The sequence below is a fragment of the Dipodomys spectabilis genome, unplaced genomic scaffold (assembly GCF_019054845.1).
Source record: "Dipodomys spectabilis isolate Male_0828 unplaced genomic scaffold, ASM1905484v1 ptg000017l, whole genome shotgun sequence".
NCBI classification, from domain to species: domain Eukaryota; kingdom Metazoa; phylum Chordata; class Mammalia; order Rodentia; family Heteromyidae; genus Dipodomys; species Dipodomys spectabilis.
The window spans coordinates 18,723,410-18,748,599 of NW_024870694.1; the positions used below are offsets into that span (position 1 = coordinate 18,723,410).

At 42.5% G+C, this 25,190-nt stretch overlaps 1 protein-coding gene across 3 annotated transcripts; it reads right to left on the reverse strand.

Moving 5' to 3' along the window:
* Window positions 1-650: 650 nt before the first annotated feature.
* Window positions 651-24,387, reverse strand: Kng1 (kininogen 1). Of its 3 annotated transcripts, XM_042669052.1 has the most exons (11): window positions 23,963-24,378; window positions 20,078-20,184; window positions 16,731-16,815; window positions 14,270-14,442; window positions 12,146-12,253; window positions 9,105-9,189; window positions 7,066-7,235; window positions 5,553-5,660; window positions 5,075-5,161; window positions 3,030-3,107; window positions 651-879 (listed from the first exon to the last, which is right to left on the reverse strand). In XM_042669052.1, exons 1-11 carry the CDS (start codon window positions 24,159-24,161, stop codon window positions 769-771), a joined length of 1,311 nt encoding a protein of 436 aa, XP_042524986.1. In that variant the 5' UTR covers window positions 24,162-24,378; the 3' UTR covers window positions 651-768. The 3 variants fall into 3 exon arrangements, with proteins under 3 accessions (XP_042524986.1, XP_042524970.1, XP_042524979.1); XM_042669036.1 differs by lacking the exon at window positions 651-879 and having other exon boundaries at window positions 1,608-3,107; window positions 20,078-20,188; window positions 23,967-24,387; XM_042669045.1 differs by lacking the exon at window positions 651-879 and having other exon boundaries at window positions 1,608-3,107; window positions 23,963-24,386.
* Between the last annotated feature and the right edge of the window lie 803 nt (window positions 24,388-25,190).

Below are 25,190 nucleotides of genomic sequence, written 5' to 3' on the forward strand. Positions count from 1 at the left end.
TTCTTTTCTTTCTCTCGTTTTCTCTCTTTTCCTTCTTCCCTCCCTCCTTCTTCCTTCCTTCCTCCCTCCCTTCCTTCCTCCCTCCCTCCCTTCCTTCCTCTCTCCTTTCCTTCCTTCCTTCCTTCCTTCCTTCCTTCCTTCCTTCCTTCATTCCCTCCCTCCCTCCCTCCTTCCCTCCTTCCTTCCTTCCTTCCCTCCTTCCTTCCTTCCTTCCTTCCTTCCCTCCTTCCTTCCTTCCTTCTTTCCTTCCTTGTACTAGTACTGGGGCTTGGCTCAGGGCCTTGAACTCTTGTTTGGCTTTTTCACTCAAAGCTGGTACTCCACCACTTGAGTCACAGCTCCACTTTCAGCTATTTGCTGGTTAACTAGAAATAAGAATCTTACAGATTGGTCTGCCTGGGCTGGGCTTCAAACCAGGATCCTTAGATCTCAACCTCTTAAGTGTCCAGGATTACAGGTATGAGCCACCAGCACCTGCCCCCTAACTTTGCATTTGGGTAGTAAGGCAGTCTCATTTAAGGACTTCTGCCCATATTAGAGAATATTCCAGATTAAGGTTGTGAGTTCCAGAGGCATAGCTACGGCTTTGGTGACAAGCTGGAATTTGCTACAGGATGTTGGGCATGGCTGAAAGAAGACACCAGTAAATGAATCAAGTCTAAACTTTATTTTGCCTAGGAGCAGAATGAAAAATGGCATCCTCTATTTAAATTTTATCCCATGTGTCTTCATGTCCTTCTACTCAAAGCTGCTGCAGAGGTTGCTGGGTTATTGCCTGGTAGGAAGATTCTGCTCACTGTTCGAGACCTCACTTTCAGGAGTTGGCTCTGTCCCTGCCTTCGGGGCATGGCCCCTGTACACACAGGGCTGGAGCTGCTTCTGTAAGTATAGTAAAACTCCATTAATCTGATGTTACTGTGCAATTTTTAAATAAAAAGTAATGCAGTCCCAGTTGACAAGGTAACTTTATTTCCTCATATAATTGCTTTTTTATTTAAAAGTAGGAACAACATTTGAAATGAAGTACTCAGGGCTAAAATGCATCCAATTAATTGAAATAGAAGAGACTCATGTATCCACAGGTAGGTGAAGGTGTTTAAAGTCCTATCTTTGTTTGCCTCAGTAAAAACACAGCATGGGCTATAAAATCTATGCTTTCCTTATGATAGTATAAATCACATATATTGCCAATATTGCTACTTAAACTCACACTCCCTCAGCTTTCTTTTTCAGGGGCTGGCACTCTACTATTTGAACCATACCTCTAGTTTAGCTTTTTATTTTTTGCTGGTTAATTGGAGATGGAGTCTTGTAGACCTTTCTGCCTGGGTTGGCTTTGAACCTTGATCTTCCAGGTCTCAGCCTTCTGAGTAGCTAGGATTCCATGTTTGAGACCCCAGTATCTGGCTTATAAATTGTATTTTGCAGAGAGTCAATGGCTTTCAGTATCATAACAAAGAGATGATGTGTCTTTAGCTTGAGGCTACAGAGAAATTTTCCCATAAAGTTTCTGAAGAAAGTTTGCATGACATTCCATGATCTTCCTGTATCAATTTTCTTAAAGATGCTTTGCATAAATCTACTTTGATATTACTTCTTTTTTTAAAAAAATCAGTCTTATCATTAAATGCAGAGTTTCTGGAAATTGAGGACTATTCAATGCAACCTTAGCAAAAAATAAACAGAAACCTATGAAAGCCTGTGGACCAGAGTAATGGGCAAATAGAAATGAAAGACTTAGGAGAAACTCTTGGTCAAGTGAGAGTATGTATAACTAGAAAACAGAAGGTCAAGTAATTTACTTTACCCTTTCCTTCCTTTTGGCTAACCTGTATTTCTTTCTAGTTAGCCAATAATGGAAAGATTTCCTTATTATTTTCACCCCATTTCCAAGTTCAACATGCAGTCTTTAGACTTCCCATATTTTCACACACTGTGGACTAGAGGCTACCATTGGAATGGCTGTATAATCATGAACCATTGGAATCACTGTATGTGTACACTTTAAGGTACACACATTCCTTATCAGAGGGGCTAACTGCAGTAGGTCATGAGGACATTAGGTTAGTTTGTCTGTCTTCTGCTACTTTAGGAAGCTATTGAGAAAGACTCAGGATTTAAAATTCAGGTACAGAGTTTCACACAGGCACAGAGATCACTGATGTCCTCTCTCAGAGGCTCATCACTCTCTAGACTGTTCTAAAACTTCATAATGTTTGGCGCTTTCACATGAGGATATTTGGGCTGATGAAGGGGTAAAGAAACCCCCATGGCTGCATAGGTTAAGAAAGAGCATCAATGAGATCGAAATCATCCAATTCTTTCACTTCCATGGTTGGATTCTTTCCATTAACTGGTTTCCAGGGACGTCCAGGACATTTAGGGGAGGATGTTTCTGGAAAATCAGATATCAGCTTAAATGAAAAGCTATCTGGTTCTATCTGGATATCAGGGATCCAGTCATCATCATTCTCTGTGGGAGCTGTTGGGATGATAGTCGTCCAGGCTTCAAGGAGGTCTGAGTCCTGAAAGCCAGAAGAGGTAACTGCTACCTCTGGCTGGGCCAGAGAAGGAATGGGTGCTGGCCCTTCTGTCTTTTCTGGTGTCTGTGAAGATGTAGTACTATCTTCAGAAGAGCTTGCCAAGGGCTCTGTTTTCCAATCACTGTGCTTCCCATGTTTTTTTCCTTTATGTTTATGTTTTCCATGGTCATGACCATGTTTATGCTTATGTCTATGTCCATTGGCTAGGTCATGTCCAATTTGATGCTCATGGCCAAGGCTATGTCCCCTTTGGTGTTTAAGATTATGCTGGTTAAGTTCATGATCATGGCCATGCTTTCTTTTATGTCCATGGCCAAGGCCATGGTGTGAATGGCCTTGGTCATGCTCATGTTTAGGATCATGACCAGTCTCATGTTTTATCTGTTTTTCAGGGTCCCAGTCATGCCCATGAGTGGGTCCTTGTTCATTTTCTGGATCCTGCTCTTCATCTTGTACAGGTACCATGGAAGTGTAGGGTGGACTTACAGTTGTTTCTTTTCCTGTTTTCTGCACATCTCCTGATCGGAAAGGTGAAAAACCTGGAGGCCTTTTCATCAATGCAATCTAAACAGGAAATATTAAGATGAATGCATTACTGTGAAAACCGCACTATCAATGAAGAAAGAAGAGACTGAGATCTGGCAACACTATGCTGGTTTGCAACGGAGCAGGTATCTGCCAGATTTAAAATACTATATAAATTACTGGTTTTATCTTAAAAGGCTCTGAGGGCCTTAAAACACTGATTCCATAAGAGGCTATAGTCCTGTTGAGCGTTATTCACAAACTTGAAATGCAACTTCTGTGTAATACTATGTTAGACCATATATATACATACACACGATAAGTACCTAGACCAGGAAATGGAGATGTGGTTCAATTGGTAGAGTGCCATCCTTGAACAGAAAAAAGCTAAGGGACAGAGCCCACACCTTGAGTTTCAACCCCTAGTACTGGCACCAACAAAGCCTAAACTAGAAAAGAGGAGCAGAGGTAGCTTGTATTGAAGATTCAGACTCAAAGATTATTTCTATCTATTCTATTCTATTTCTATTCTATTATATCTATCTATTACATGTGAGTCTATGCTGTTCAAAGGTAAAATAATATGGGCTTTGGAGTCAAACCAGCCCTCTCTAATAATCAGCATCATGGTGAAAAGGGTAGACTCTGATATGACCTGCAATTATTCTGAGCACCAGTAGCACCAGCAGAATAATATTAACAGTACCTGTGGGTATTAACAGTACCTGCCTCACAGGGTTTCTAAGTGGATGGATGGAAAATAAGGGCGACTCTTTCTGAGAAGTGCTTGGGACAAAAGGAAGTCCTGAATAATGTTATTATTTTTTCTAGGACTTCAGAGTCTTTATAATTTTTCTATCTCCTCTTTAAAGACAGAGAAAGTATTACTTACCCTCTAGGATTCTTTTCATTTATTTATTTATTTATTTTATTTTTTTGGTCGGTCATGGGGCTTGAACTCTGGGCCTGAGCGCTGTCCCTCAGCTCTACAGCTCAAGCCTAGCGCTCTACCACTTGAGCTACAGTGCCACTTCCGGTTTTCTGGTGGTTTATTGGAGATAAGAGTTTCACAGACTTTCCTGCCTGGGCTGGCTTTGAACTGCGATCCTTAGATCTCAGCCTCCTCAGCTAAGATTACAGGCGTGAGCCACTGGCTCCCAGCTAGGATTCTTTTAAGACTTAAAAAGATGGTAAAAACAAATGCTTTTTGCTGGGTACTGGTAGCTCATGTCTGCAATTGTAACTACTCAGAATGCTGAGATTTGAGGATCACAGTTCAAAGCCCATATGGGTTGACAAATCGGTGACACTCATCTCCAATTAACCACCCAAAGTACAGAGGCTTAAGTAGTAAAGTACCAGATATGAAAAGAAAAAGCCATGCAAGAGCACCTTGAAGTTAAGCCGCAGGCTGGGAGGGATAAAAACCTAAAGCTTTTCAGACAAGAATGATGTGTGTGAGGCGCTGGGAAGGTGGCGCAGTGGTAGAGCGCTTGCCTCGCATGCGTGAAGCCCTGGGTTCGATTCCTCAGCACCACGTAAGCAAAAAAAAAAAAAAGGTCGGAAGTGGCGCTGTGGCCCAAGTGGTATGGCTCTAGCCTTGAGCTGAAGGCTCAAAAAAAAGAATGATGTGTGTGAATCCTTTGGGGATCTTTTAGACATGTAGATTTTGATTCATTAGTGGGGAACTGTTGTGAGTTTGTATCTCTCACTCAGCCCTGTGGACATAAGCATAGCACCAAGAGGTGTTGTTATGTACTCAGGCACAACTTGTAGGGGAATGCCTCACAGTGGAGACTGCCTGGCTACCAGCCCAAAGACGGAGCAAAGACCAGTCCACCTGGTGTATGGTGTACAAAGCAATAAAAGCATTGCTCTGACCTTTCTCTCCATTTAGAAAAGACCTCCCTATTCATTGCAGAAATGGCTTCTTATCAATCCCAACACGAGTCTTTTCAGATTGAGCCGAAATGACCCCCACAAGCTAGCTGCAGTTAGAATTATACCATTCCTAGTGGTTGACAGTTGACGGTGGACTCAATTTTTTTCTCCCAAGGTACCATATAAACTTGAGCATGGCAGCTTAGCTGTTGCTAAAAAGAAAAGGCAAAAGAGACCTGAGTTACTCATGAGACACTTAAACATATGATCATTAAAACATCAAATAGGGAGTCAGGCACTGGTGGCTCATGCCTATAAATCCAAACTACTTAGGAGGCTGATATCTGAAGATCATGGTTCAAAGCCAGTTCGGGCAGGCAAATCCATGAGACTTTATCTCCAATTAACCATCAGAAAACGGAAAGTGGAGCTGTGGCTCAAAGTGGTAGAGCTGTAGCCTTGAGCAACAGAGCTCTGGGATGGTGCCCAGGCCCTGAGGTCAAGCACGCTCCATGACTGATAAAAAACAAAAAAACAATACAACAAAAAGAAAACATCAAACAAGTTTTCAGTTGAAAAGGACAACACTTCATTACTACTCACTCCGATTTTCTTGGGCTCACAGCTTTTGGAGAACGCCTTGCTAGTTTCCTTAGAACATTCAGTTTCCTTGGCCAGGAAATCAATAGAATATGCCATCCCAGCCACCACCTGGAAGAGTGAGCAGCACAAACAAGTACTTAATGAATAATAGTGTCTGATAAACCATACTTTTATTTTTTTTTTGGTCGGTTGTGGGGCCTGAACTCTGGGCCTGGGCACTATCCCCCAGCCCTTCAGCTGTAGACCAGCACTCTACCACTTGAGCCTCAGCCCCACTTCCGGCTTTTTTTGCTTATGTGGTGCTGAGGAATCGAACCCAGGACCTCATGCATGCAAGGCAAGCGCTCTACCACTAAGCCACCTTCGCAGCGCCTAAACCATACTTTTTACTCTATGGTTTTCTGGTGATTAATTGGAGACAAGAGTCTTATGGACTCTCTTCCTGCCTTGGCTGGCTTTGAACTCCAACCTACAGATCTCAGCCTCCTGAGTAGCCAGAATTACAGGCGTGAGTCACCAGCACCTAGAGTCCTTGCCAAACCTTGAATTAGTGAAATACTGAGTTAGCATTACTATAAAGATTATATGGATTAAGTATTTGTATTTCCCATGGTTCCACTAATATTTTGAGTATTAAGTGTTTTATGGTCTGTGCATCTAAATCCATGTCACCCCTGTCACCAGTGTCCCCATCCCTCCCAACCCAATCCCTCCCATTTAACAACAGTTCTAGTCACTATACAAATGCTGTCATCCAGTAAACATTTTCTTAGCTCAATTTGTTGACCAAATTAGCTAGCATTTAATCATAAGATTTAAGTGTCTGTGTATATTTGTAATATCATGTAGCTATTTTGGGGGGGGAGGGTCCGGTTGTGGGGCCTGAACTCTGGGCGCTGTCCCTCAGCTCTTCAGCTCAAGGCTAATGCTCTACCACTTGAGTCACAGCACCACTTCGGGCTTTTTTCTTTTTTCTTATGTGGTGCTGAGGAATCGAACCCAGGGCCTCATGCATGCAAGGCAAGCGCTCTACCACTGAGCCACCTTCCCAGCCCCTCATGTAGCTATTAAAAGCAATGTATGACATGTATACCTAATGACCTAGAAGAAGAGTCATTATTGAAACAAAATGAGTTACAAGATGATAGTGTAACTCCACTTTTGAAAATACAAACTATAGTCATCTCCATCTCCTTATGCATCTTAAAAACATGGAGAAGAGCCAGGAACCAGTGGTTTGCTCTTGCAGTCTACTCACACCTAATCACACCTGTAGTCTGATCACACTTAACCTACTTACATCTAATCACACCTGTAAGCTACCCAGGAGGCAGACATCTGAGGATCGCAGTCCAAAGCCAGCCTGTGCAAAAAAGTCTGAGAGACATTTATTTCCAATTAACCATCAAAAACCCAGAAATGGAACTGTGTCTCAAGTGGTAAAGTGTTAGCTTGAAGCAGAAAGATGACAATAAACAGACTATTCTTCCACTACTTAAAGTTATTTCCAGACCTGTGATGTAGCTCTTTTAACAGTTTCAATCGTGAAATAGAAAGTTGCATTGTTTTCTGCATTAAGCTTTTCAATGGAATGAGTCAGCGCCTCCTCCAGCTCTGGGCTGTCCACAGGTATCTCCTTGGGGCAGCCAAGACATCTCAGGGGAACTTGTGATTCGTCCTCCGCTGAAAGAATCAGATTTCCAATCAACATGTGCACTGCACACAGTGCTGTGTATAGCCCTGGTCCAATGCTGAACAACAGACAAGATTCACTTCCTACTTCTCTTCAGAGCTCAGTGGGTAACATTCAAACAGAGGCAACTGACTCAATCAGTATGCTACACTTCTTCTGAATTCCTTCATTTGTATATGTATGCCAAAACTGGATCTTGAACTCAAAGCCTTGCACTCTCACTTAGCATTTTTGCTCAAGACTGGCACTCTCCCATTTGAGCCACACCTCCACTTTGGCTTTTTTGCTGGTTAATTGAAGATAAGAGTCTCTTGGATTTGTTGGGCTGGCTTCAAAATTGAGCCTTAGATCTCAGCTTCCTGAGTAGCTAGGATTAGAGGAATGAACCACAGTACCCGGCAACTTTCTATGCTTTTGGTGCAAACTGTAAAAAGCAATGTTTAATGGAATGAGTCTCTTAATGAGAGAATTTTAAAGTCTGTAGTTCTGGGGAACATATAGTTTTAGTAAAGCTGCTCACTGTGCAGCATAAAACAATTTTCAAGTATAAAGAAAGTCAACTTTTAAAAATAAAATACTGATTTGTATTGACTGAATAAACCATATTAAATTTACAAAAATGAAATAATGATATTTTTGGTCAGTTGTGGGGCTTGAACTCTGGGACTGGGTGCTGTCCCTCAATTCTTCAGCTCAAGGCGAGTGCTCTACCATTTGAGCCACAGCACCACCTCTGGTTTTTGAGTGGTTAATTGGAGATAAGAGTCTCTGGGGGGACTTTCTTTCCCAGGATAGCTTTGAACCATGATCCTCAGATCTCAGCCTCCTGAGTAGCTAGGATTACAGGTGTGAGCCACTGCTGCCTTGTTTACACCACCAAATTTTAAGAACAATTTGAATATAAAGACCAGCTGGCTAGGTGCTGGTGGGTCATGCCTGGAACCCAACTGCTCAGGAAGATCATGGTTCAAAGCCAGCCCAGGCAAGGAAGTTCATGAGACTTTTTTTTCCCGTCAGTCCCAGGGCTTGAACTCAGGGCCTGGGCACTGTCCCAGAGCTCTTCTGCTCAAAGCTAGTATTCTGCTGCTTTACTTCCAGCTTTTGTTGGGTTAATTAGAGATAAGAGTCTCAGACTTCCCTGCTGGGACTGGCTTCAAACCACAATCTTTAGATCTTAGTCTCCTAAGTAGTTAGGATTATGGGCATGAGCCACTGGCGGCACGTATCTTGTGCTTTATCTCCAATTAAGCGCCAAAAAAGCCAGAAGTAAAGGTGTAGCTCAAGCAATGGAATGCTAAACTTGAGCAAAATAGTCCAGGGACAGTGCCTAGGCTGTAAGTTCAAGCCCCGGGACTGGAAAAAACCCACCAGTGGCATTGTACCCAAAAGTTATCTTTACTCAAAATCACAAATGGTCCTTTCTGTCACAGTATTGCCTGTGGCCACTTACAATCAATACCAGTTGCAGCTGTTACAGCGTAATCAGGTATGGGAAGATATCTTCAGACCAGCTTATAGGACCCGGATGCCAGTGGCTCATACCTATAATCCTAGCTACTCAGGAGGCTGAGATCTCAGGATGGAGGTTCAAAGGAAAAGGAAAGACCATTAGACTCATCTCTAACTAGCCAGCAAAATGCCAGAAATAGAGGTGTGGCTCAAGTGGTAATGTGTCAGCCTTAAGCAAAATAGCTTAGGGACAGTGCCAGGCCCTGAGTTCAAGCCTCAGAAACTGTACACACACAAAATATCCTAAAAGTTACATAAACTTAGTGAATGTATCATGGAAACAAAAGCATAGCTTCTATGAAAAGATTTGCTCACTATCCACAGCTAGGGCATAGGGTGCTATCTCTCACCTGGATGAAGTTCACAATTCTGTTGGAATGAAGCAATTCTCTGATGAATATTCACAAATGCACGGTCTGTACACTCACCAGCATCCTAGTTTTTAAAATGGAAACATTAAAATCATTTTAGAGAATATTTTAAATACTAATAAACTTAAGAGATACAACATTTACTTTCCAAATCACTGCATAGAAAAAAATGAAAAAAAACATAGGTTAATTATAAAAGAAAAATAAGAAACATGTAATAGAATCAATAAGAAAAACACACAAGTATAAACACACACAGAAAACAAGAAATGACAAGAATTCCTTGGATAGAAATAATGACTATGTAATTACATGTCTAACAGTTCACTGTTTATATATAGAGATAAAAAGTCTGAGCTCTCCCAAGGTTAAGATAAAAGAAAACAGTAAAAATAAGAATTGTATATATGTTGCCAAAACACCATAGAAGCCTAATCTATGCTTTTATGATTTCATAATTTAAAAAGATGGGGTAAATAAATCAAACTACCCTCCTATCTCAAATCTAAATGTTTAACTTAGGAATTAAAATAGCATAACAGGCACCAGTGGCTCACACCTGTAATTCTAGCTACTCAAGGCTGAGATCAATCACAGTTCGAATCCAGCCTGAGCATTAAACCTTGTGAGATTCTTATCTCCAATTAACTACAAAATATCCCAACAAACATACAAAAAAACTGGAAGTGAAGCTATGGCTCAAGTGATAGAACACTAGACTTGAACACAAAAGCTCAGAGACAGTGCCCAGGGCTTGAAGTCAAGCCCCGGGACTAGCACCAAAAACAAAAACAAAAAATATTAACAAAAAACATTCAACTGATCCTTTTGAACAAAGAAAAATACCGAATGTGTAAAAACAACATAACAAACATACAGAGAAATATAAAAATATGAGAATATTATCAACAAGTACACGTTATTTAAATCCCTGTGAAATGGATACTATCCTGGAAAAGTATTCATGATAGACATTGACTGAAAATCAGTAAGAAAACTTGACTGAAACAAAAAAACTGTTATAGAATCAGAGAATTTTTTTTTATGTTTTTTATGTTTTACTCTCAAATTTCATCCCAACTCACACATCTTGGCTGCATGGTGTTGGTTTGTTTGTTTGGTTTTTGGTGGTCATGGGGCTTGAACTCCTGGGCGCTGTCCCTGAGCTCTTCAGCTCAAAGTGAGCACTCTATCACTTGTGCCACAGCGCCACTTCCAGTTTTCTGTAGGTTAATTAGAGATAAGAATCTCATGGATTTTCCTGCCTCTGCTGGCTTTGAACTGTAATCCTCAAATCTCAGCCTCCTGAGTAGCTAGGATTACAGGCTTGAGCCACGGGTGCCCAGCTGCAAGTATTTTTAAAGTAAATGCCTTTTTAAGAATTAGAGAAGGCTGGGAAGTTGGCTCAGTGGTAGAGCGCTTGCCTTGCATGCATGAGGCCCTGGGTTCGATTCCTCAGCACCACATAAGCAAAAGGAAAAAAGCCGGAAGTGGTGCTGTGGCTCAAGTGGTGGAGCGCTAGCCTTGAGCTGAAGAGCTGAGGGACAGCGCCCAGGCCCAGAGCCAGGCCCAGAGTTCAGGCCCCATGACTGGACCCCCCCCCAAAAGAAAAAAAAAAAAGAATTAGAGATACATTTCTATACCATGTGAATTATTTAGAAATATAAAAAATAATAGCATTTATTTATTTAATTTTTTTTTTTGGGGGGGGGCGCGTTGGTCGTGGGGCTTGAACTCTGGGCCTGGGCGCTGTCCCTGCATTCCTCAGCTCAAGGCTAGCACTCTACCGCTTGAGCCACAGCACCACTTCTGGTTTTCTAGTGGTTTATTGGAGATAAGAGTCTCATACAGTGTCCTGCCTGGTCTGGCTTTGAACCTCGATCCTCAGATCTCAGCCTCCTGAGTAGCTAGGATTACAAGCATGAGCCACCGGTGCCTGGCTAGCATTCTTTTATAAAAATGTATTTGCTTGCCTAGCAAGTATAAGGCCCTTAATTTATGCACAAACAAAACAAAACTGAACACTGTAACTACCCTGAGAGATACCATCTAACATAATTGTGGTTAGGAAGATACAATATCCTCCTAGGAAGAGTCACAAAGAGGCAAAATGTGTTTATTTTATTATTTATTTATTTATTATTTTTTGTGCCTGTCCTGGGGCTTGAATTTGGGGCCTAGATACTGTTCCTAAGATTCTTTGTCTCAAGGCTAGTACTCTACAAATTGAGCCACAGTGCCACTTTCAGCTTTTTCTGAGTAGTTTATTGGTGATAAGAGTCTCACAGACTTGCCTAGGTTGGCTTTGAACTGTAATCCTCAGATCTCAGTTTCTTGGGCAGCTAGGATTATATAGGCATGAGCCACCAACACCTGGATTTTTGTTTGTTTGTTTTTTTGTTTTAAAGAAAAAAAACCTAGCCCAGGGAAACTAGAAGTGAAAAGCTGTCTTGAGTAGAGCTGTAGAATACTGCAAGACATGGTGCTATTGGGAAGAAGAGGAGAATTCAAAGTATGAAGACACAAGCCAAAGATAAGCCGTTCTTTGCTTCATCTTTGCTCAGGCCATAGGCTCTGCTCTACTCTGACAACACTTACGGCTAGCTGTGCAGCAATATGAACTTCAGGATTCCAAGCAAATGTAAATTTTCATTTCCATGTGATTTTTGCATCAAATTTGAGTTGCTAATGTCATCTAAATTTTTCTTTTTTTTTGCCAGTCCTGGGGCTTGAACTCAGGGCCTGGGCGCTGTCCCTGAGCTTCTCTGTGTTCAAGGCTAGCACTTTACCACTCAAGTAACAGCACCACTTCCAGATTTTTCTGTTTATATGGTACTGAGGAATCAAACCCAGGGCTTCATGCATGCTAGGCAAGCACTCTACCACTAAGCCACACTCCCAGCCATGTCATCTAAATTTTAGCAATGGTTTTCCTACACAGTTTGATAGTTCCTGTGCTTGTGAAAACTAAACAAAAGGCTAGGAGCTTTATTATTAACGATTAAATTTTGGCTACTTACACCATTTGAAAGGGTCTTGCAGTCTTCAGTTAAGAACAGAAAATTCTCCTTGGAACAATTAGTTTGCAAAATGGTGTACGTAATCTCGAAGTTCAACCCGGCCACCACCTGAAACAAATTTAGATTGCTTATTAAAAGTACAGTTTAAACAGTATTTACAATGAAACATGAACATTATGTTGTATTTAAAACATTGAAGGACATATAAATACTCAAGCAATACAAACTATTATTATTATTATTAGACATTAGTCACCACTAAATAAAAATTGAGGCTCTTGCCAGCCCCTCCACATCTATCCATCTTCAAATGAAAAGCAATAGTATAGGTGGAGTTATTCTATTTTCCATATAAGACCAAGCAAAAGTTGTTCTTCTGGGCTGCAGAGAGAAAAGCGTTTGCTGAACTTAGTGAATTACAATGGTCTAGATAAGAAGACTTCCAGCTGGAGTGACCTTGCCTAGTAAGTCCTCAAATTCTCACATCACTAGTTAGTGAGATTTCTTGCCTTATCCTAAGCAGGCCCCATCCTGAATACTATACTTGGTCATAATGGAGTAATACACATGTCTTACATGGAAGCAATAGAAGGGTGCTAGCCAAAGTAGATCACCCACAAAAAGGCTGAAATACAGGGACCCACTAGGCTATTAGAAAAGTCTGGATAAGCTGGGCAGCAGTGGCTCACACCTGACATCTAGCTACTCAGGAGACTAAGATGTGAGGATTACCATTCGAAGCCAGCCTAGCAGGAGAGTCGGTAAGACTATTACCTCAAAAAGTAAAGCTGTGGGGGCTGAGAATGTGGCTTATTGGTAGAGGGCTTGCCTAGCATGCATGAAGCCTTGGGTTTGATTCCTCAGTACCACAAAAACAGAAAAAGCCACAAAGTGGGGCAGGGGCTCAAGAAAAACAAACAAACAAACAAACAAAAAACAGCTCAGGGATAGTGCCCAGACCCAGAGTTCAATCCCCAGGGACTGTCAAAAAAAAAAAGTGTTTTGTTTTGTTTTGCTGGTTAATTGGAGATTAGGCCACAAAGTGGTTAGAGTACTATCCTTAGAAGAACACCCAGGGCCTGAGTTGAAATCCTAGTACTAGCAGGTGCATGCGTGCATGCGTGCACATATGCACCATACACACACAAGCATACATCCATATACCATACAAAGATTGGATGAACTGAGTCAATAAAAAGACAAAGTGATTAATGATGATGATAATGATGATGATTGGTGCCAGTTTGGGGCTATTCATATTCTCATTTAGCCTTTTCAATCAAGGCTAGCCTTCTATCACTTGAGCCACACCTCAATTTCTAGCTTTTTGCTGGTTAAGTTGGAAATAAAAGTCTCATAGACTTTTCTGCCTGGATTGGCTTTGAGCCTAGATCCCCAGATCTCAGCCCCTTGAGTAGCTAGAATTATAGGTATGAGCCACTAACACTTAGCTAAAATGAAATTATTAAGTATTTATTTCCCCTCACCCCAGATGACATGGGAACTGTACTTTAGAGTGTACCCAGAAAGTAATTTCCACCTTTCCTTTTGGATGGTGGTAGGGCTTGAACTCTGGGCCTGGCTGCTGTCCCTGAGCTCTTCAGCTCAAGGCAAGCACTCTACCACTTGAGCCACAGCGCCACTTCCAATTTTCTGGTGGTTAAGTGGAGATAAGAGTTCCTATCTGGGCTGACTTTGAACTGCGATCTTCAGATCTCAGCCTCTTGAGTAGATAGGATTATAGGTGTGAGCCACCAGCACCCAGCAGTTTCAACCTTTTTGAAATAGTTTGATGTTTTGGGGGCCATATTTAGTAAGAGGGTGATGTCAATTTCTTTAACCCCAAGACCAGAATAACTTTTCCATTTCCTCATCTGTGGGAAGAACACTAATACTGATTACTGGTTCATGAAAAACAAACTTCAAGGGAAGGGAGTATGATTAATCATCACAGGTTGAAGAATCTATTCACCTTCTGTACTAGTTACATAAAAATAATACGAGCTCCCCCCTACAGCATGTGAACATTTGCTTTCTTTCTTTTATTGTAGGTGATGAAACTCTTAATGTAAAGAGTAAATGGAAATGTATAATCTTATCATATGAAAAAGATTTAAAGCAAACCTGTCTTTGAGCTCTTTTTACTTCTCCAAGAGCAAAGAGATGGGAATGCTGGGTGTTGTTATTAAAATGTTCGATGGCATGTTTCAAAACAGGATCCAGATCCGGGTTATTTGTTGATATGGGGTGCACACACCCACGGCAATTGTACTGGGCCATCATCACAGGGCCATTGGCTGAAAGAAGAGCAGGCAAAGAAGTAGCATTAACAGTGGAAAGCAGCATTCCAATACATGGTCCTAAATCAAGATCATTTGGAAGACCTCAATAAGCAAACTTTCCAGTAAACCCTATGCACATTAGAAAAAAATGAGAGCACATCCGGGTGCTGGTGGCTCATGCCTGTAATCCTAGCTACTCAGGAGGCTGAGATCTAAGAATTGTAGTTCAAAGCTAGGCCAGGCAGAAAACTCTCTGTGAGACTTTTATCTCCACAGATCAAAGTGGTAGAGCACTAACCTTGAGCAAAAAGGGTCTAGAGATAGTGCCAGGCCCCATGACTGACACACTAAAAAAAAATTAAGAAAAAAGAAACAGAAAAAATAAAACACACACACGTGTGTGTGTGTGTGTGTGTGTGTGTGTGTGTGTATGTGTGTGTGTGTGTGTAGCGGGGGGGGGGGGTGGCACACATATGTGATTCTGGAGCTTGAATTCAGAGCTTCACACTCTCACTTGGCTTTTTTTTTTTGGGTCCGGTCGTGGAGCCTGAACTCTGGGCCTGGGTGCTGTCCCTCAGCTCTTCAGCTCAAGGCTAGCGCTCTACCACTTGAGCCACAGCACCACTCTGGCTTTTTTCTTTTTGCTTATGTGGTGCTGAGGAATCGAACCCAGGGCCTCAGGCATGCAAGGCAAGCTCTCTACCACTGAGCCATCTTCCCAGCCCATCTCACTTGGCTTTTTCACTCAGAGTTGGTGTGCTCTACCACTTGAGCCACATTTAGGGCTTAGGGATTTTTGCTGATTAATCTGCCTGGGTTGGCTTTGCAGTAGGATCCTCAGATCTCAGCCTCCTGAGGAGCTAAGATCATAGGTGTGAGGCATCAGCCCCTGACTAGTGGAGCTATTCACGTGTTAGAATGATCACTTGTGTGAAGAAAATGACCATCAAGTTGGAAAGAACCAGAGGCCAATCATTTCAGTATGATTTAGCAGCATGGGTATAAGAAGACAGGTCCAACATGAGGCCAAGGAAGACTTTAACAATAAGATGCCTGGACTGGGAAGGGTGAAGGTGACAAGAGGTTTGAACATGGGGTGTGACGGCTTGGGGACAAGAAACAGATGGCTCCTGAGAAAGGGGGATGTGGTGTAGGATGTGGCAGACACATTTCACCAGATCTCCACACACAATGCTGACAGGGGTAACTAGAGGAGGACAGTGGATAGAGAAATTCTATGCTCTCAAGTTTGTTCCTCGCTCTTTAGCACAGGGGCACTGACTTTATTCAGAGGTCATATGCTCTATTTGAAAGGTCATGGTGAATCTGATCAAAGCAATGGACCCTCCCCAGGGAAGTACATGGATGCCAGGCTAGTCACCATATAAACCTTCAGAAGTGCTGTGGGAATGAGCACCTCTGAGGGGAAGCGATGAACTGGTATAAAATATTACAGAAGCAACTGCGCTGTTAAGTCATGTTCATAGCCGATCTTCTGACCTGCATCAGTAAGTCCCATGTCTCAGAGAGGACAGGTAGATCACTTACAGGTGAGGGTGTATATGGAAAGGACCCCGCGTGAGAGTCTGAGACTTCCTCACCAAACAGATCACACTGCCTGCACACACACTGTAGTTGGATCTTAAATGCCTCCCGAAAGATATGTGTTATAAAGTTTCCAAGATGGCTCTTCTGGGAAAGGGCAGAGGTGGGAAGTCGCTTCAAGTTTTACATCCTGAAAGGGATGTGTGAGACGCCTTTTTTCCCTCCCTCCCATTCCCTGCTCCATCCTCTCTCTTCCTTTTTCTTTCTCTCCCTCTCCCTCTTTCTCTTGCCCTCCCACACTCTCAGGGCCAGTTGTCATGAAGTGAGCTGCCCGGTCACATGCTTCCTGCCATGATGTACCACCCCGCCACAGGTCAAAAAGCAAAGGGGTCACTATATGATAGATGACAGCCTTCTAAACGATGACCTAAAACAAGCCTGCTTTTCTTTCTTTTCTTCCTTCCTTTCTTTTTTGAGTTGATTATCCCCAGTATTTTCCTGCAGTAACAAAACGAACTTAACAGTATATAATATGGAAACACAATCTGGAGACCATCGGTTTTAGATTATGCCACTTGTCACAGCTCTCCTTGCAACTATTTTGTGGCGTTTCCTCTTTAGACATGTGTCAGAACTGTAGAGACATATGCATAGCTTCCTCCCCCTGGCAGAAGATGGTGATCAGGAGAGTGAACTGGCCCAGTCTCGATTCTGTAAATTCCCTCCCCACTCCCATTGTCACTCAATATATTTGCTACCTGGAGTGATCTGGCAGGTCTGGGTAGCTACAGAGAATTTCTCATTTTCTCTCTTTCCCACAGTCGCTGAGCATTCTCCCGTGGCCTGAAAGAAAAGAAACAAAGATGCATCCTAAACTTCCCAATGGAGAAGTCTTCCTGGTACTGTCACTAAAGGAAGAAAAAGTGAGCAGTGTTTCCTAACAAAGTTTGTTTGTTTGCTTGTTTGTTTGTTTCTGGTCCTGGGACTTGAACTCAGGGTCTGGACACTGGCCCTAACCTTTTGTGCTTGAGGCTTGCACACTACTACTTGATTCACAGCTCCATTTCTGGCGTTTTTGTGGTTAATTAGAGCTAGGAGTCTCCCAGGTTTTCCTGTCTAGGATGGCTTCAAACTGTGATCCTCAGATCTCAGCTTTCTCAGTAGTTAGAATTATAGACTTGAGCCACCTGCACTTGGCTCCTAACAGAGTTTTGAGATAAGATAATAAATATTTTTGGAGTCAGGTGATTATTTTTACAAGCCATTACTATCCATGTGTCAGAGGAAGGCCAAGCCAGTGGTAAGAACTGTTCATTTCAGTCTTTGCTTAGAATCCTGGAAACAGTTCTTTCTCATTAGGGGTTGATAGTGCCTTAGAAACAGCCTGTGAAGCATCCCTCTTGATTTCCTCCTCAATTTCAGTAGACCAATACTATTTACATAGACGTGGATTTAGCCTGTTAGAAACAAGTTGGTCCTGCAGGACACAGCAGCTAATTAGTTCTACCTATTGGACAAAATCAAGGAGAGGCAGAACCTGGTCTCTGGCTCAGAGTCCAGGGCTCTTTATAACTGCCAAGTGACTGTCATGCTCAAAACACACAGAGGATACTGATGTCCTGACATCAAAGAGAGGAATAAAGTTGGAAGCCAGCCCAGGCAGAAAAGTCTACAAGACTCCATCTCCAATTAAACAGCAAAATGCCAGACTGCAGGGGTAGCTCAAATGGTAGAGCATCAACTGGGAACAAGGAAGTTGGGCAAGAATAAAAAACCCCTGAGTTCAAGCCTTGGTACTGGTAGAAACGAACAATTGTGGACTGGAGAAAGAAAATATGCTACATATACACATTGGAATCCTATTTAGTCACAAAAAAAAAAAAAAAAGGAGAGCTCGAGGGAAGGAAATCCTATCATTTGCAACCATGTGAATGGAACTGGAGGTCATCAAGTGAAATAAAACAAAAACAAAAACAGCCCCATGACCTCATTCCCATAAGGAATCTAATAGAATGGCTCTTATGGAAGTAAAAAGGGAAATGGTAGTTGCCACAGGCTGTAAGAGCTTGCAGAGAGAGGAATGGGAGACTGGCCCCTGAGTTTGTGGTTACAGTAAACTGGGAGGGAAAGTTCTGGCATACTTCTGCACTCTAGAGAAACTGCAGGTAACAATTATGGGCTACATATTTCAGTGTAGTGTAGTGTGTGTGTGTGTGTGTGTGTGTGTGTGTGTGTGCGCACGAGCGTGTGTGTGCGCACACGAGCGCGCGTGTGCGCATGCACGCTTCCACTAGTACTGGGGCTTGAACTCAGGATCTCCATCTATGATGTGGGTTATCACTTAGTTCACAGCTGATGTTCTACTTGGGCCATGCCTCGAGTTTAGCATTTTGCTAGTTAATTGGAGGTAAGTGTCTCTAAGATTTGTCTGCCCAGGCTTGCTACTACCTGTAGTTCTCAGATTTCTTTTTTATTTCTCTTTTTTGTTGGTCATGGGGCTTGAACTTTGGGCCTGGGCACTGTCCCTCAGCTCTTGAGCTCAAGGTGAGTGCTCTACCACTTGAGTCACAGCTTCTGGTTTTCTGGTGGTTAATTGGAGATAAGAGTCTCTTGGACTTTTCTGCCTAGGGCTGGCTTTGAAATTTGATCCTCAGATCTCATCCTCTTGAGTAGCTAGGATTACAGGCTTGAGCCACTGGCACCACACCTCTCAGATTTCTTTTTTCTTTTTTGGTCGGTGGTGGGTCTGAACTCTGGATCTGGGCGCTGTCCCTCAGCTCTTCGGCTCAAGGCAAGTGCTCTACCACTTGAGCCATAGCACCACTTCTGGCTTTTTCTGCTTATGTGATGCTGAAGAATCGAACCCAGAGCCTCATGCATACAAGGCAAGCACTCTACCACTGAGCTACCTTTCCAGCCCCTCTCAGATTTCTTGAGTAACTAAGATTACAGGTATGAACCATTGGTACCTGGCTGTACTACACACTTGAAAAATCCAGAAGAAAGAATTTTGAATGTTGTAACTGTAAGGTCCACTCCTGGATGGGGAGCAGACTCCACCCTCCTCGCAGCAAAGTCTCCACCCAGTACCTGCGTTACCTAGGCAACTGGGACACCTGGAAGAGGTCACATCTGCATCCGCTGAGGTCACATCTGCATCCGCTGAGGTCACATCTGAATTTGATGTGGCCACACCTTTCTCCGCCCATACCCTAGATAAGGGCTAGCGCAGGCGCAGATTCTCTCTCTGTTCTATTCTAACTCTCTCTCTCTGTTCCTCTCTGCTTTCTCTGTTCTATTTTAGCTCTCTCTCTGTTCATTTCTAGCTCTCTGCTCTCTCTCCCTTTTCTAGCTCTTTTCTCTCTCTTTCCTTTCTTTCCTCTTTCCTTTCCCAGCCACGTGGAGTGCCACCCTTGCCTGGTCCCATCAAGGTCTACTGAATAAACTTACCCCTTACCTGAATACCATGTGAGCTGCTGCTGTTCTTACCTCTCTCTCTGCTCTTTTCTAGCTCTTTCCTCTCTTCCCAGCTCTCTCTCATTCCCAAGCCTTTCCCAGCCACGTGGAGTGCCAACCTTGCCTGGTCCCAGCAGGTCTACTGAATAAACCTACCCCTTACCTGAATACCACGTGCGTGCTGGTGCTGTTCTTACTCCGTCACCTCTTTTTAGAAACCTAACAGTCACCATAAAAATTGTTGAGTGAGGAGATTGATTTAACCTGGTTTAAACATTCCACAATGAAGCAAAACATCACATGGGACCCCATGAAAATGTACAGTTTCTGGGTTGGGAATGTGGCTTAGTGGTAGAGTGCTTGCCTAGCATGCATGAAGCCCTTGGTTCAATTCCTCAGTACCACATACACAGAAAAAGCTGAAAGAGGTACCATGGCTCAAGTGGTAGAGTGCTAACCTTGAGCAAGAAACAAGTTCAGGGACAGTGCCCAGGCTCTGAGTTCAAGTTCCAGAACTGGAAAAAAAAAACCCAGAATGTACAATTTCTATGGCTTTCTGTGCCTATTTACAAACTAATTTAAATTCAGTTTTGTCAAGCCCAGCAAAGCTGGATGGGAAAGCGAGGCCTGGGAATCAGCACAGACTTACCGCATTTTCCGCCTCCTGGTACTCACAGTCTTGCCAGGTTTTGCCACTTTCCACGGGACAGTTTCCCTCCTTGATTTCATACTTGACAGAATAAAACAGTTGAGGGCCTACCTGAAAAAGAGCCACCAAAGACATTCAGATTCACTCAGCTGAGCAGCAAATAATTTAAGCAGGTTATTGTCTCTTCATGACTATCAGTCTTAATTTTATTTGATTCAGTGGAAAACAAGCACACATTAAAAATATTTACAGGGACTGGGAAGGTGGCTCAGTGGTAGAGCGCTTGCCTTGCATGCATGAGGCCCTGGGTTCGATTCCTCAGCACCACATAAGCAGAAAAAGCTGGAAGTGGTGCTGTGGCTCAAGTGGTAGAGCACTAGCCTTGAGCTGAAGAGCTGAGGGATAGTGCCCAGACCCAGAGTTCAAGCCCTACAACAGACAAAAAAAATAAATAAATAAAAAAAAGGAAGGCCAGGCGGTGATGGCTCATGTCTGTAATCCTAGCTACTCTGGAGGCTGAGTTCTAGGATCACAATATGAAGCCAACCCTGGTCAGAAAAGTCTGTGAGACTCTAACCTCAAATAAGCTACCAAAAAAAAGCTGAAAATGGAGTTATGGTACAAGTGGTAGAATGCTAGCTTTGAGCAGAAAAGCACAGGGATAGCACCCAGGCCTTGAGTTCAAGCCCTAGGACCCCCCCCCCCCGCCCCCACACACACACACAAAAGTCTGGAAGATATTCAAAAACTTCATTTGTGATGGAATTGTAATTAGCTTTCACTTTAGTCTATAAACAAGCATTTTCTGTAAACAAACATCTTCTTTCCTTCCTTCCTTCCTTCCTTCCTTCCTTCCTTCCTTCCTTCCTTCCTTCCTTCCTTCCTTCCTTTCTTTTCTTGCCTGTACTGGAGCTTGAAGTAAGGGCTGAGCTCAAGTTGGCACTCTCTCATTTGAACCACATTTCTACTTCCAGCTTTTTGGTGATTAATTGGAGATAAAAGTCTTTTAGACTTTCCTGTCCAGGCTAGCTCCTAAACCTAGTCCTCGAATCTCAGCCTTCTTAACATCTAGCATTACAGGCTATGTTTTTCCTAATTAACACATAGTGCTTTTAGAATAAGAAAACCATAAATATGAGAACAGTATTTTTTAAGTTCATTATATATAGTAGAATTAATTATGAATGATTTCATAGTATATTTGCTTTGTCTTGCTTTCTAATTCCTTTCCTCCTTTAGACAGTTTTATTGATTTCAGCACATGTCATATACTTTACTCATATATTGTATATAATAAAATGTTTTTAGCATATTTATAATCATTGCTACAATCTACAATCTATTTTAAGCCATTTAATCACCCCCAAAAGAGGTATCCTTTACATTTTGAAAGGCTCTATCTCAAAAACAGCCAGCAAGGTGGGAATGTATCCCAAAGGGAACTCTACTACACTGTTGGTGGGAATGTAAACTGGTTCAACCACTCTGGAAAGCAGTAGGGAGGTTCCTCAAAAGACTAAACATAGAGATCTTCTATGATCTAACAATCACAATCTTGGGCAAATGCCAAATGATCACAAACAAGGCCACACTAATGCTACCAGCACAACAATGTTCATTGCAGCATTATTTACCATAGCTAAGATACAGAATCAACCCAGATGTCCCTCAGTAGATGAATGGATCAAGAATGTAATTTATGTACACAATGGAATTCTATGCTTCTATCAGAGCGAATGACATCACCCCATTCATAAGGAAATGGAAAGACTTTGAAAAAAATCATACTAAGGGAAGTAAGCCAGACCCAAAGAAACATGGGCTCCATGTTTCCCTCATTTGTAATATTAGTAATATCTAGCATAGTCCTAGCAGAGAATTACAATAGCTCAGTAGCTATGTACCTATGACAATATAAAATGATGCTAATTGAAATGAACTCCAAGATATGGAAACAAAAGGTTTCTTGTTTTTGCTTTTCATTGGTCATAGGGCTTAAACTCTGGGCCTAGACACTGTCCCTCAGCTCTTTAGCTCAAGGTGAATGCTCTACCTCTTGAGCCATAGCACCACTTCCGGTTTTCTGGTGGTTAATTGGAGATAAAAGTCTCACAGACTTTACTGCCCTGGCTGGCTTTGACTGTGATCCTCAAATCTCAGCCTCCTGCGTAGCTAGTATTGCAGGCTTGAGCCACTGGCTCTTGGGTGTTGTTGTTGTTTTTAATGTACTGTGTGAAGTTATTTCTTTTTTCTTTCATTCTCCCACCCATTTGATTTATCCCCTGTCATCACTGTTTTTTGTTTTTTGTTTTTTCTCTCTCTCTTTTTTTTTTCTTCTTCTTCTTCTTCTTTTTTTTTTTTTGTCAGTTGTGGGGCCTGAACTCTGGGCCTGGGCACTGTCCCCCAGCTCTTCAGCTGTAGACCAGCAGTCTACCACCTGAGCCTCAGCCCCACTTCCGGCTTTTTCTGCGTATGTGGTGCTGAGGAATCGAACCCAAGACCTCATGCATGCAAGGCATGCACTCTACCACTGAGCCACCTTCCCAGTCCCTCATCACTGTTTTTGATTCTGATACCCTGTGTCCTGTATATAAGTTTATCTGATTTGGGGAAGGAAGGAGAATAACAAAATGGTGAGACAAAGAACAAAGGGTGAACCAATGCAACAGTGATACCCACAAGACACTATATTGGAAATGAACCATATAACTTGTGAGGCAAGGGAGTTGAGGGGAGAGAAAGTGGGAGGAAAACAAGGGAGGGAGTAATAATGTTCGATAAGAAATGCTCTCATTGCCTTACTTATGTAACTGTAACCCCTTTGTACATCACGTTTACAAAAAAATTTAAATTTAAAAAAAATTGAAAAAACCCAGCCAGCAAAAATAGAGCTAGAAATGTGGCTCATGTGTTAGAGTGCCAGCCTAGCAAGCATGAGGTCCTGAATTCAAATTCCAGTACCACCAAAAGAAAAAAGCTCAAAACAAATTTATTCATTCATTTATTAATTTAGGTGAACAAATTTTTAAAAATAGTAAGCATTTGGGCAATGGCTAGGCAGTAGAGTGCCTGTCTAATAAGGATAAGGCCTTGCCTTTCAAACTCCAGTACTCCTGCGTGGGAATGTGGGCACCAAAATAGTAACAAAAAACTTCTGTGTGTGTGTGTCAGTGGCTCAGACCTTGTTAATCCTGTCTATTTGGGAGGCTGAGACTAGGAGGATATAGGTTTCAGGCAAGCTGGGGCAGAAAAGCCCATATGATTCCCTTTTCAACTGAAAGCTGGGCATGATGGTGCACACAGATGATCCTAGCTATGACAGGAATCCTAAAATAGGTGAATCGCAGCCCAGACCCATCTTAACAATAACCAGCACAAAACAAGGCTGGGGATGGGGGCACAGAACACCTGGTTAGCAAGCACAAGTTTCCAAGTTCAAGTTCAAGTACTGCCAACAAACAAACCAAAAGAATAAAAGGAAAACAGCTAAAATGTGGTATTGGACTTGATTCATTTGGTAGACAGACTTTATGGTAGATATTAAGTCTAATGCAATAGAACCAAGCTAATCTCATTTCTGACTCCTCTTAGACGTACACCACATACAAACTCCCTCTCATTTAAAGTTGGGAGTTCTTTATATCTTAGGCTAGAGACCCATTAAATCCTCTTGCTGTAGACTGGCTGAGTTCCTGGATAAAGAAAGGAAAATAAAAGGGAGGAGGAAAAAGAGGAGCAGGAGGGGGAGGAGGAGGAGGAGGAAAAGGAGAAGAAGAAAAAAAGAAAGAGGAGGAGGAAGAACAGGAGAAGAAGAAGGGAAGAGAAAAGTCCTGGGTGCTAAGCCCAAGCAAAAGTCCCAGGTGACTTCAAGGTTAAAGAGCTCACTCACCGTCTTATTGACCTCAGTTACGCGGTACAACAGGAACTGGTTGCCGGTTTGGTTCCTTTTGTTATAGTTCTGCAGAGCAGCATCCACCGCCTTAAATACATCTCCATCATTGCAGTCAGTTTCCTGGAAGACTGCATCCTGGGTTAAACTTGGCAGCAGCCTGGAACAGAGAAGAAGGATGGTAAGTAATTTCATGATTTAACACTCCCCGTCTAGAATCTGGGGAATGCTTTTGCCAAGTTTCAGGAGCCAACTTGGATTCAGATTTTTACAATCCCTATTCTCTTGTCTCCTGTGTTCTCTCCACTCTGTCCTCAGCACTTAGAACCTTATTTGAATTCCTTCTGTTTGTCTTCTTCTAAAAAGATTGTGCAAGCAGAGTTCCAGCAAGAATATTACAACATTAGGTTTGTTGACCTGACCATTTGCTTTTGGAAAGCACGTGGGAGCCTAGAGCATATTTCCAAGTGATTGCACAACTTTGTACAGGGAATTGGAGCAGAATCCAATCAAGAGTGGTGAAAAAACCACCAGCTAGCTTTATTATTCCCGGTGACTTCCCCAAAGCTAATTATGAAGGCCATTAATGTATAAACATTAAATGTGCAGACCCTGTTCACAGACATCTATGGAATGTTTATCTGCACATAAGAAGGCCGCTTTCAAGTCTAATTGCATACCTAGGCAGCCAGAGCCATCAAGTGAATAGTGTGAGGTCCACAATTGAAAATAAACTATGGGTAGCCTCTCTGGTCTCTGGCAAAGCTGACTTCTTTTGCCCAATTATAAATTCTATAAAGGAAAATGAATGTTCACTAGGATGTAGTAAACAGGAAAAACTTAAGAAGAGCTGGAATGAGTGAGATCCTGTCTCTGTTTCTTGTTGCTGGTTGGGTGGGTATCTGTTACTGACTGAGCCTACGCAACTTTTTAGACAAAGGTAGACTATTTGAGCACAGGAGATCTAATAGCAGGTTAAAGACATTCTTAGACCTCAAGTCAAGGAAGGAGGAAGGAAAGAAAGGGAAAGAGAGAAGGAGGAGGAGGAGAAGGAAGGAGAGGAAGAGGAGGAGGTGGAGGAGGAGGAGAAAAAAAGAGGAGGAGGAAGAAGAGGAAGAAGAGGAGGATGGAGAGGAAGAGGAAAAGGAAGAAGAAGAAGAAGAAGAAGAAGAAGGAGGAGGAGGAGGAGGAGGAGGAGGAAGAGGAGGAGCAGGAGCAGGAAGA